The sequence below is a fragment of the Heterocephalus glaber genome, unplaced genomic scaffold, assembly GCF_053883595.1.
Source record: "Heterocephalus glaber isolate CG9 unplaced genomic scaffold, H.glaber_assembly_v1.0 deba00001547, whole genome shotgun sequence".
NCBI lineage: Eukaryota > Metazoa > Chordata > Mammalia > Rodentia > Bathyergidae > Heterocephalus > Heterocephalus glaber.
This window is the reverse complement of record NW_028258340.1, coordinates 862,168-875,370: the sequence shown is the minus strand read 5'-3', so window position 1 is coordinate 875,370 and position 13,203 is coordinate 862,168. Positions and strand designations below refer to the sequence as shown.

General features: G+C 38.6%; 1 protein-coding gene across 2 annotated transcripts in view; it reads right to left on the bottom strand.

Annotated features, from left to right (window-relative positions):
- The window catches only part of Znf157 (zinc finger protein 157), a 32,005-nt gene extending 27,089 nt beyond the window's left edge, over positions 1–4,916 (bottom strand). Inside the window, exons 1-2 of one of the 2 annotated variants that reach the window (XM_004871587.3) lie at positions 4,603–4,916; positions 1,637–1,822 (exon numbers count right to left, since the gene is read on the bottom strand). In XM_004871587.3, coding sequence (XP_004871644.1) covers positions 1,637–1,708 — 72 coding nt within the window. In that variant the 5' untranslated portion in view covers positions 1,709–1,822; positions 4,603–4,916. Of the gene's footprint in view, positions 1–1,636; positions 1,823–4,426; positions 4,579–4,602 lie in introns of those variants that run through there. The other variant, XM_021249629.2, reaches the window with a different exon arrangement.
- Between the last annotated feature and the right edge of the window lie 8,287 nt (positions 4,917–13,203).

The following is a 13,203-nucleotide window of genomic DNA, read 5'->3' as shown; positions in this document are numbered from 1 at the left end:
CTTCCCCTATTCTTGATATTAACCAAGTTCCTCTTAGAAATTTTCCATCTACTTCATGCCCAATGACAAAAATATACTCCTATTGTATGCAGGGGTTGAATTCAATTTCTCTCCTATTCCAAAAGTCTTGAATAAAGTTTTCCTTGCTGTTTTTAACTAGGGTCTGAGCAATTTCTCTATGACACCATCTAGGAATCAAAGATTCCTCAGCCCTCCTTTTTCAGCTTTTTAATTCCCAAACTACATGTTTCTATGACTCACAGTACTGACACTAGCTGGCTTTAGGGCTTACTATAAATCAGGCATGGCGGTGCATGCTCATATTCCCAGCACTCTGGGAGGCTGAAATAGGAGGAATTTCAAGCTCAAGCCTAGACAGGGCAACTAAAGTGACTTAGTAAGACCCTGTCTCAAAATAAAAAATGAAAAAGGGCTGAGGATATAGCTCAGTGCAGAGGCCCTGGGTTAAATCCCCAGTAACACTAAAATTGTAAATTAAAAAAAGTGAAGCTAGAGTAGTCGAAACAGTATGGCATTTGTGAAAGAATAGACAGATCAATGGAAGAGACAAGAGAGCTCAGAAATAGAGCCATATAAAGATAGTCAACTAATCTTTGACAAAAGAGCAGAGAAGTAATAGTTTTTTGTTTTGTTTTGCTTTTGGCAGTGGCACATCAACACCATGAGATACCACTCAGCAATAAGGAGCAAACTATTGTTACACATAGCCATGGATGAATCTACAGAGAATTATGCTTGGCAAAAAAAGCCAATCCCAAAAGCTAACATACTCAGTGATTTCATTTATATAACATTCTTGAAATGACAAAATTATATTGTATTAGAGAACAGATTGGTGGTTACTAGGGAGTAAGGAAGTAGGGGTGGGAGGGAAGTAGTCCTAGTTATTAAAAGTTTAAAATGAGACATCCATGTGGCGATGGAAATGTTTTGTATGTTAATATCCTGGTCATGATCTTGTTCCAAGGTTTTACAAGATGTTACCATTAAGGGAAATGGAGTAAACTTTATTGCCGTGCCTGACGTGAGTCCTTCACAAACAAACAGGACAAAAGCAAACAGGCTGCTTTCAGCAGACAACAGGCTATTTCTCAGTAAACAGAAGACAATCTCCCTGGCATCAAAAAGTCCAGTGACTGTCCACACACCTATGGTGACTGTCCTTGGACTCAATCATAAACATTTCACCCCAGAATCCTTAGCCCCTTCAATACCTATATAAACCTAATTCCTTTCCCAGTTAGCTGCTAATCTCCCCCCTTCCACATCATGTTAGCCCATTGTTAGCCCATCCACTCATGGATGAAATCTCTCCCAGCTAGCTGCTGCTATTTCTCTCTCCCAGTGTCAGCCCATTCACACACGGATGTAAAAAACTCAGCTTTTCCCAGCTAGCTGCTGGAATCTATCTCTGATTTTAGCCCCTGATTTTAGTCTCTATTCACTGGAATAAACTTTTCTTTTCCTCACAAAATCCTGTTTCAAATGAGTGGTTTCATGTGTGCTGTTTATAACATTTACATTGTATTTGAATCTACAATTATTTCAAAATCAAAACATACTAAAAAATAATGAATGAAAAAACAAATAGACAAAAGTAGGCTCTCCTCCTTACCTCAAATGATCTGCCAGGTTCTCCTGGAATCAGGGCAGGGAAGTTCTGGGGTGATTTCCCATTAGCTGGCATGTTCACCCTAGGCCTCAGCCCCCCTTTCAAAGCTGGAGAGGGGTCTGTATGCAGAAGATCCTGCAGCCTCCAGTAAGGCCTAAGGCTCAATGGCTCCACAGACTCCAAGAAATCCTGAAAGGGCAGTTTCCATGTTATCAATATCATTCTGCATTCACCCCACAAAGTTCAAGAATCCCTACTCTATTACTCAGGGTGAGTATAGAAACGATCATATCTGGAGTTGAATTAACGAGGTGGGGGCCCATTACTCTTGGGTTGCTCCATGAGGTATTTTACACCCTACCCAGCCAGCCTACCCCTCAGTGCCAGATCTAGGTTTGGAGAGAGGGTGGGACTAGGACAGTGAATGGTGATGCTCCATGGGGAGAGGAGGGACTTGTCCCTGGCCTGGCGGGTGACACTGCAGGCAGGAAACCAAGTGATCTGAATGAAAGGAAACAGGTAGTCTCTTCTGTCATCTTTTGTAATTTTTTCATTTTAAAGTGAAAAATCCTTCTTCTTTTTTTTTTTTGGTACCGAAGATTGAACTCAGGACCTTGTGCTTGCAAGGCAGGCGGTGGAACCACTGAGCTAAATCCTCGGGCCGAAAAATCCTTCTTAAATTCTTTTACAGGGATGATTTTAGCCTCTTCTTTCCATATGAAAGTTCCACATTAATACTATTGTTTATTACATCAACAAATTATGGGGAAACATGCTATTAACTTACACCAAAAAGCATCTAACACAACTCAACATCTTTTTTTTCAGCAGCCATTATTAATAAAAGTGCAAACTACAATTAGGGAAGAAGAAAATAACTTAAATGTCATAAAAATCATTCATGAAACATAGCCATGCCAAACACCATGCCAAAAAGTAAAATAATGGACCTACTGCCATTGAAATTAGCAGTAAGGGCTGGGGGTATAGCTCAGTGGTAGAGTGCATGTTTAGCATGTGAGACTGCGGATTCCATCCCTAGCATCACAAAGATAAAAACAGTAAAAAGATGGAGATGTCCAGTATAACTCAAAACTGGGTTACAACCACGGCCCGCGTGGCTGAAGGGTTCACAGAGTGAGAAATGAGAAATGATGGTGAGAGATTAAGAAAGTCAGACAAAGAGATATAATATGGTATAGGTGGGGCCAGGTGGGGCTCTAACTCCTGATGGGAGGAAAAGACCACCAAGCAAATGGCCACACATTTATTTATAGTGGTAGAGGTAGGGGAAATGCAGGGGGTTGTAAAAGGGGCTGGTCTGTAACTGGAGCTAAGGTCTGCAGGACATCATGTTTGATGTTTCTCTGGTGAATGGGCAGGAAGGAAGACAGTCCTCTTCTGGGCCAGGCCTTGTTCCTCTATGCCCTCTTGTCGGGAGGAGGCAAGTTAGGTCTGGCCATAGTGATCTACAGCGCATCGCTCCCAGCATCTTATGAGCTTTAGATGAAATAATCAGAGTAAACGCTGGGGAAAAAATGAAAATGTAGCTTTTTTGGACAATGATAAGATTTTGGACATAGAAAACCTACCAGACACTGGGAAAAGGTTACTAAAATTCATAAGGTATTTTGATAAGGGGCTGGATAAAGATAAAATTCTAAGACCAGATAGTGTTTCCCTATAATAGCAATGAGCAAATGGAGATAGAAGAAAAATACATTAATAATTATAGCAGCAAGAAATAAAATATTCAAGAATATAGACTATACAGTACTTATTAAAGGAGCTTTACTTCAACTGGGCACAGTGGCGCACTCCTGTAATCCCAGCACTTGGGAGGCTGAGGCAGGAGAATCACAAGTCCATTTAGTGAGGCCCTGTCTCAAAATACAAAATAAAAAAGGGTCAGGGATGTACTTCAGAGTGAAGGCCCTATATTCAAGCCCCAGTACCACAAATAAAATAAAAATAAAAAGGCTGGGGCTGTAGCTCAGTGGTACAGTGCTCCTGAGTTCGATCCTCACTAACACACACACACACACACAAAGAAAGAAGCTGGGCTAATACGATTGAAAATGTTTTCAAAAATTGACAAATATTAATCAGGTATGGTGGCACATGCCTGTAATCCCAGCACTCTGGAGGCTGAGACAGAAGGATTGTTCTGAGTTTGAGGCCAGCCTAGGCTACATAGTGAGTTCAAGGCCAACCTGGACTGCATAGTGAGACCCTTTCTCAAAAAAGTTTTATTGACAAATATAAAATAGTTACATAGACATCATATCCGTGGATAAGTTGTTTTTTTGTTTTTTAATGCCAATGCTCATCCAGGCGTGGGGGCAAACACCGACAGTCCTAACTATTCGGGAGGCTGAGGCAAGAAAAATTTATGTTTTTAGTTTTTTTTTTTTTAACAAAGGAAGGTTGAGCATTAATGAATTAACATCCAATTTAGGAAGTTAGAAAAAAGGAAACAATACACATAAGAGTGGAAATTACAGGAAATAGAAAACAAAAGCACATTAGAGAGGATCAACAAAGCTAAAATTGGTTCTTTGGAATGACTAATAAAATGAGCAAGCTCTGGGGATACAGACTGATTAAGGAAAAATACAAACACACAGTCAAGGCTTGACAAGATGCTGCCAGGAAGCTAAACCTGACTCCCCCAGAGGTCGCCACAGTCCACAGTCTCCCATTCATTAGATCCTTTAACTCACCACCAACTGACACCCCAAACTGCCAGTTTATTATCCCCCATACCCAACAAAGCCATCACCTCTAAATTACCTGAGCTACTGTCACGCCATAAACCCCCACGCACAGAATTTAGTGCCGGGCGCCAACAACACTTAAATGACCCCTAAGGACTATTTCCGTTTCCTGTCCTTGCCCCCTGACACTGCACCTTAGAGAGATGTTGGTTTTGCATAGGATCATAACCACAGAGGTTGCAGTATACTCACACTGAAGAAGGTACTGTTACGGATCCGCAGAGACTTTGGCCGGGAGCGGCAGCGTCAGGAGAACAGCATGGCTGCGCCACTTATTTTTTCCTGAGAGCCGCCATCATAATTCTCATTCCGTACAGAGGACTGTTCCACACAAGAAAGCGGCAAGGGGATGTCCACCGGTGGAAGCCGTCTGAAGGCAAGCGTCCAGGAGAAGGTGGTCTTTGGAACTGAATTCTATAGGTCTGTGTAAAGTTTAGTGAAGTAAAAACTCCCCTCTCGTCTGGGGAATAGGGAGGTGTATCCCGCAAGAGACGCATTCAGCGAGAGGGGAAAGAGTGGTACAATCCTCTCCTGGGCCAGACCAGTGGAGGGCGGAGAGAAGTCGGGTTAATGCAATACACCCTTCTGGGCGATACCACTTAAGTCTGACCGAAATTTTGGCACCCAGTCGGGCCTGTAATCATTTCTCGGGAAGCTAAGGCTCTACAGTCACCAGAGCCGGCGTGCTGTGTACAAACACACTTCACAACCTTTAAGGAGGGTGCGGGTCGGTCCAACTAGGGGAGGCTCAAAAGAAGGGGACAGACCTAGGCAGAAGGGAGTTTTGTGACAGCAACTCACAGGACACCTGGTTGTCTCCGGGATGAAGAATTGGGTTACTGGTGGGGTCGGGGGCAATAAGCCCAGTTGTGGGGATCTGTGCGGTCAGGAACGGAGAGTGCGTGGGGTGAGGGGTGAGGGGGTGAGGGACGAGGGCCGTGAGTGATGGACAGTCTGTGGGGTGAGGGATCTGATTGGAGGCCAGGTCACTGATTAAAGGTTTAGTATTTTCTCATATTCTAAAGAACTTCTTGTTGAAGTATGACTGTCTTTTCCTTTATAGAGAATACTGTGGCCAGGTACTCTTTCTCCACATTTATAGAAATATCATTCTAAATGTCTTTTTCTTGTTTGGCATTAACATTTTGATGATTCTTTCATCTGTATACAGCACCTGGAGGTTATTGGGCGTTTTAGTGTGTATATGGCACCTGCCTTTTCAAAAAAGGTGCATGTTTCTTTCCTTTCTAATAGTTGTTCCTCTAGTTTTTGCCTCTAATTTCTTTACTACCACTGGCTGTTTCTTTAGGACGTGTTAGGTTCTGAGTGTAACCAATTTCATATTTTTCCTAACTTTGGTACATAGCTTCTATATGCCAACCATAATATGATACTGGCCATTGGTTTGAAATTAACATGTTAGCCTGTAATCCCAGCACTTGGGAGACATGGGGATTGCTTAATGAGACCCTGTCTCAAAAAAAGGGGGGGGGAGGGAGGAGGAGGAAGAAGAGGAAGAAGAGGAGGAGGAGGAGGAAGAAGAAGATGAAGAAGAAGCAGCAGCAGAAGAATTTAAAGTGTTGAAGAAATACTCGGCTGAGGCAGGAGGATGGCTGGGAGTTGGCAGCCAGCCTGGGCTATCTACCTAGCAAATCCAAGGCCAGCCTGAACTACATATCCAGACCCTGTCTCAAAACACCAAACCAAACCAAACCAAACCAAAACAAAAAAATCCAGCCACCTCAGTGGGCCATGCTTGTAATCCCAGAACTTCTGGAGGCACAAGCAGAAGGATCACAAATTCAGGTCCAGCCTGGACAACTTTGCACGACCCTCTCTCAAAATAAATAAAATTTTAAGGGCCAAGGGTGTGTGTAGCTCAGTGTGAAGGCCCTAGGTTCAACCTTCAGTACCACAAAAATTTTTCCTCTTTTTTTTAATTTTTATTTTTTGGCCTTGGAAAAGTTTAAAGAGCAGTAGTACAATTCCATTTAGGCCTGGCACTTTGGGAGGGTAGTTTGCAATTTTCATTCTATTTCTTCAATAGTAAATGATAATTTTAATTTTCTCTTTTCCAGAATCAGATTTGCTTAAAAAAATACACATTTCATTCAGATTTCTAAGTTAATTTGGATAGTATTCAACAAGTAGCCCTGATGATTGCCTATTACCTTCTGGAATTGTAATAATTTCTCTTATAATTCTTATTCTCCATATTCATTAAAGAGCAGTTTATTAATGGCTTATTTTTCTTTATTGTTTATTTGCAGTGCTGATGATTGAACACAGTGGGCTGTACTACTGAGCCACATCCCAAGCCCTTTTTATTAATTTATTTTCCTTTCAGGACCTGGTCTTGCTAAATTGCCTAGGCTGTGCTCCAACTTTCACTCCTCCAGCCTCAGCTCCCTGTGTAGCTGCGATTACAAGTATGCACCGTGGTATCTAGGTCTATATTTATTATCTAAAAGAAAATTATTTATATTAATGTATTCGGTCTGTCATTTTTTTCAATTTTTAAACTTTTATCTCGGTTTGCATTTATTTATTTACTTGTTTTGTATTTATTTTTCTTTCTTTTATTTATCCCTATCTTCTTGAAAGGGGTAGTCAATTCACCTATAGTCATTTTTTTTTTCTTGGTAGGGTTTCGTTTTTTTTTTTGGCTTGCTGAGGCTGGAGCCCAGGGCCTCCACCATGCTAGGCAAATGCTCTACAACTCAACTACACCCCTATCTACCTTCTCTACTTTAAAGTTACTGTACTATTTTTCCCTTTTAATCTAAGGATATGTAGTGGTGAGCTACTTGATATTATGTAAATATCCCATTCTTCATAAAGATTCTATTTATGTTTTCCTTTTACTCATATAAGTATGGACTCATGGTTTCCTCTTATTTGATATGTTATAATATATACTTTCATCAGTTATTTTGATTTTTTATTGAAAAAGTAATTATAGATTCACATGCAGTGATTACAAACATTGCACAGAGAAGTGCTGTACACTATTTCCTAGATTCCCGAAATGGTACCATCTGGCCTACCTAGATAGTACAAGAGCAAAGCCAGAAAGTTGACATGGGTCCAATCTACAGAGTTTATTCAGATTTCACCAGTTTTCTGTGTGCTCATTTGTTTGAGTTTCTTCCCTTCAGTTATATCACATGTAACCACCATGACATTCAAAATGCAAGACGGTTCCATCCCCCAAAGCTCCCTTGTTCTTCCCCTTTACAGCAGAACAGGCTCAATTTTCCCACCACCCTAGTCCCTGGAAGTGCCTGATGGAGATTTTTTTACTTTGAGATTATTGTATAAATAAAATCATATATATGTGACTTTTTGAGATTGGCTTTTTCACTCAAAATAATTCTATAGAAATCCACGAATCTAGCTTGTTCCTTGTTATTACAGAGCAGTACTTAATAGTATGGATGTACCACAGCTTGTTTAACCATTCATCCCTAATGCTCAAAGAAATTTGTGTTATTTCTAATTTAGGGCTGCGGTTGGAGGCCAAGGGGGCTGCCATTGTGTGTGTGGGGTGCTGCCCACTGGCTGCCAAGTTCCTGGGTGCTGCTGGCTGTGGAGGCTCCAGCTGCTGGGAGCCAGGACAGTTCAGGCATGTACGCTCCAGAAGGTCTTGACTGAGCTCTGGGGCCTAGTCCTGGGGCACCCTGGTGATCTTCAGAGACCTCAACTCCCACATGTAAGTGGATGGACCTCTGTGCTGTGGGAAAGAACTGATTTAATCATCTTTTTGGCAGACCAGAATGCACCCTATTTTAAACTCACACTAAAAGTATCCTTAAAGAATCACAGTGTAGGGGCCGGAGATTTAGCTCAGTGGTTCTGCCTCCTGCCTCACAAGCGCAAAGTCTCAAGTTCAATCCCCGGTTAAAAAAAAAAAAAAGAAAAAAAAAAGTATCAGTGTAGTTTAAAGAATTGTAGTCTCTGGGGATTTTTTAAAAAAGCAATTAAAAAAACTTGTTATATATGCATATTTAATATATCTATCACTAGCTATATGATACAGCGTAGGGAGCCAACAATGGACAAAGAGAACCACAATGCACTTTTTGAAGAGCTTCCCCAATAAACTGATAATGAACAAGTGATGTATCTCAAATAAGCAGTGCATTTTGCTTTACATTAAGGATAATGTTCAGTAAGTCTTATCCCTGCTTCTCCTGAGTAGTAATTCAAAATCTGTCTAGCTCTCATATGCCTTCTGAAAATTTTAGGTAGCCAATATTTCTATTACTAAGTCACAAAGTCATGGGAATGTTAATTAGCTTAATTTTATTAATTTTTGCTTTGCTTCAAATGGTGTAAAATTTTCTTCATTTTTACAGTAGCTTCTCCTTTTAAATACATTTTTAGTTTTGTATTTCCATCACATTTAATATTTTTCAATCCATTTTAATAACTGAAATTTTTTATAAAGCTAAAGTATTGACATCTCTGATGAAATATCATGTACAAATCACTTGAAAACACTCATTTTCTAAATGTTCAACTATTTCCATTAATTTCAATTTAAATAAGCACACAGGTTTGATATAATATTCAAACTATTTTTGAAGCTCTATCACTTAAGGATACCTACTGAGATCTATTGACTCTACCTATTTTAAAATATTTCAATATCCAGCTTTTCAGATATATTGTAATTCTCTTTGATGGTTTTATGTGTGCCAGCAAATAGCCTATTTAGAAAATATTTAAGAGATTTACTTGTTCTGTATCTTTTGATAACACTCATGGATAACTGAAATACGGTGACTTACACGATGACATAATACACATTTTTCTGAAATTTTGGTTGAAACTAGATTGTCATTCAAGCAGGTGGTCAATTCAAAGTCCAATGAGGTTTCAATGTGGGTTTTTCTCAGTGAAGCCATTCTGCCTCAAACAGTGCAGTCAGATATAGTATTTCAGATGTTATTCGTTCTAAAAAACTAAACTATCACCAAAATCCTACATTTTATATTTTAAGTAGATTAAAACTCATGAAATAAAGTAATAGCAATAGTAATTAAAATTTTACTGATTTTAAAAGTTTAGCAAAATGCCATTTCCTAATTTTACTATAAGTTTCAATTATCACACATCATACTCATATACTTGTTGCCCTACTAAGAATTTCATGATTAAAAAATACCCAATTATTTTTAACTAAAAAACCACTAGTGTTAAAATTTTGAAGGTACAGTCTAAATGTTTTTGTTTTATTAACACTGATGAAATTGTAATTTAAAAATTTTAAATATGCCTGGGCCGCCATTCCACCACTCCCAGCGCAGAGGAGGTAAGCCAATCCCAGCACCTAGGAGGAGGCTCTTGGGCCACCATTCCACTGCTCCCAGCACAGAGGAGGTGAGCCACGCAGGTTCCAGCAGCACCCCCTCCCCCCGTCGAAATGAGAAGACACATAAGCCTCAAAACTAGACTTCCAGATCACCTACAGCCACCCCACAGGGAAACAAGATGGAGCACTGATACTCAACCACCTGGACTCGCTGAACTGGCAACAACAGAGGATCTGGAAAAAATGAAATCAGAAATAATTTCTCACATAACAGCAGAGATTGTGCCCATAGTGCAAGACATGATTAATCAATCTAGAGAGGACACAGATTAAAAAAATAGAGGAGCTGAGGAACATGATGGAATCTCAACATAGGAACAAATGGAATCCATAAAACAGACACAGACAGATTTCCAGGAGATTAAAAACTCCATTGAAAGCTTACACAGCAGAATGAGCCAATGTGATGACAGAACTTCAGATATAGTAGATAAGATTGCAATTAGTGACCAGGAAAAGGAAAATTTCTTTAAAATTGTAAGGAACCAAGAGAAATCAATCCAGCAGCTGTTAGATGATGCAAAAGAATAATATGAGACTGATTGGAGTCAGTGAAGAAACAGAGAATGCAGGTGACATAAAAAAACTTTTCACAGAAGTGATGGCAGAAAACTTCCCAAGCAGGGGAAAAGAACTTGACATACAGATAAGTGAGGCATATAGGACTCCAACTAGCCTTGATCAAAAAAAAATCTACACATAGGCATATAATAGTTAGGATTCCAGAAACCCAACAGAAGAACAAAATTGTACGGGCAGTTAGAGAAAAGAAACAAATCACATACAAGGGAAAGCCCATCAGAATCACAGCAGACTTCTCAACACAAACCCTCAAGGGCAGAAGAGCTTGGAGTGATGTATTTCAAGCCCTAAAGGAAAACAGCCTCCAACCCAGATTGAGGTACCCTGCAAAACTATCTTTCAAAATTGATGGAGAAATAAGATACTTTCATAACAAAGAGCACCTCAGGAACTTCATGAATACCAAACCAGCACTCCAAAAATTTTTAAACAAAATCCTGGGAAAAAACAATGAGGATCACAACCCCAGGAAGCCCAGCAGAATGAATCCATTGGGTACAACAAGAAATTAAATGCTAAGGGGGAGAATCCAACAAAAATAAAAAGTCATGACAATAAGCCAAAACATATCAGTTATAACCATCAATGTTAATAGTCTCAATTCACTATTCAAAAGAAATAGACTGGGTCAAGAATGGGTCCAGAAGCAAGATCCAACAATATGCTGCGTACAAGAAACACTTAATTCAAAAAGAAACTCATAGACTGAAAGTTAAAGGGCGGAAAACAATACTCCATGTGACAGGAACCCCCAAAAAGCAGGACTCGCTATCCTTTTTGCAGATCAAGTGGATTTCAAAGCAAAATCTGTAACATTTCTTGTCCCAAGTATTTCTGATAAGGGATAGTCAACTTGTATGTACAAATCTATTGTGAAGATGCGTTTTCATTCCTCTTAAGTAAAAACTTAAGAATGGAAATGTTGGTTCTTAACAGTAATACAAGTAATTTCTATGTTGTTTTCCAAAATGATTTTTATCATTTTACATTCACAGTAGCAACATTCAAAAGTTCTAACTGGTTCACACCTAAGCTGACATCTGTTATTTTAAAACTTTTAACTTCATCTCCCTAATGAGTGTATAATATGATCTTGTTATTGTACTGATTAGTATTTTTCTGATTCTAGTGTTGCACACCTTTCCTTGTGCTGTACTGGCTATTTATCATCTTCTTGTGTCTACTCTTTAATTGGGTTGTCTATTAATGAGCTGTAAGAATTCTTTATATATTCTGGCCGTAGGTTATATGTATCATAAATATGGTCTGTTTAAGGATTACTTTTCATTTTCTTAACGATGTCATTTAAAGTTCTAAATTTTGGCAGAATTTCATTTATCAATTTTTTTCTTTTATACATCATGTTTTTTGTATCCTAGGAAATTCTTGCCTACACTAAATTCATAAACATTTTCTCTTATAATTTCTTCTTAAAGTTTTATGGTTTTAGTCTTTCATATTTAGGTTCATAGATCCTTTCAAGTTATCTTTATGTATGGAAATAAAGGGTTGAGGTTAAATTTTTTACATACAGATAACAGGTGTTCTAGTACCATTTGCTGAAAACACTGTCTTTTCCTCTTCTCTTGAGTTGAGTTTATGTTCTATAAAATGTTAATATTAAATAATCTTTCAAAACTCAGTGGACCATATATGTGTGGTTCTATTTCCAGATATTCTGTTTTATTCCAATGAGCTATATGTCTTTCCTTATGCCAACACTGCCTTGATTACTGTAGCTTTAGAGGAAGTCTTAAAATTAGGTAATATGGGCCGGGGATTTAGCTCAGTGGTTCCACTGCCTGTCTTGCAAGCGCAAGGTCCTGAGTTTGATCCCCGGTACCAAAAAAAAAAAAAAAAATTAGGTGATAAATGTCTTCCAACACTGTTTTTTTTTCTTTTTACTTTTCTAGTTCCTTTGTACTCCTACATAACTTTTAAATTTCAATATCTAATTCTTCATTTATAGAAAGTATACACAGACCTGAATTTTTATATATACCTTGCATTTTCTAATCCTGCTAAATTCAAATACAAGTTCTAGGGGCTTCTAGAGATTTCTTAATATTTTCTTTGTAGATGATCATTTCATCTACATATAAAGATTTTACTTCTACCTTGTCAATCCTATCCTAATTGTTTCTTTTTATTGACAGACTATTTTGGTTTGGGCCTATGTTTCAAAGTTTAATGGACAGACGAAGAGTAGACGTATCTGCCCTTGTTCCCCACCTTGGGAAGAAATCATTGTATCTTTTCCATTCATATAAGGTATTTTTGCTGAAGTATGGAGTACATGTCTTATCCGTTGAGAAGGTTCTGTTCTACTTGTAGTCTCCTAATAGCTTTTACCATGAACAGCTGTGGAATTTAGAACAATACTTTTTCTTCAACTACTGACAGGATAATATGGCTTTTTCCTTTCTTCTGTTAAAATGATGACTTATGGGGGTGGATCTTCCAATGCTGAACCAACACTGCCATCCCTGTAATAAAACCACTTTCTACAGACTGCCAGATCTGACTTCTAATAGCTTGTTTTGTTAAACAAATTCTTATCTATGTTCATACTTTTTTCTTCTATTATCTTTATCCAGTTTTAGTATTAGCACAATGTTGATTTCCTAAAATGAGGGGAGAAGTGTTCCTTCTTTTTTCTGCTTTAAATATTTGATATAATTTATCAGTTAAAATGTATATGAGCCTGTTGTTGTCATATGGGTAGGTTTTCAAGCTAGGAATATACTTTCTTTAATAGGTGCTATTCAAATTTTATATTTCCTCCAGAGTCAGATTCATTAATTTGTCTTTCAAGATACTTCTTAGAAGTTGTC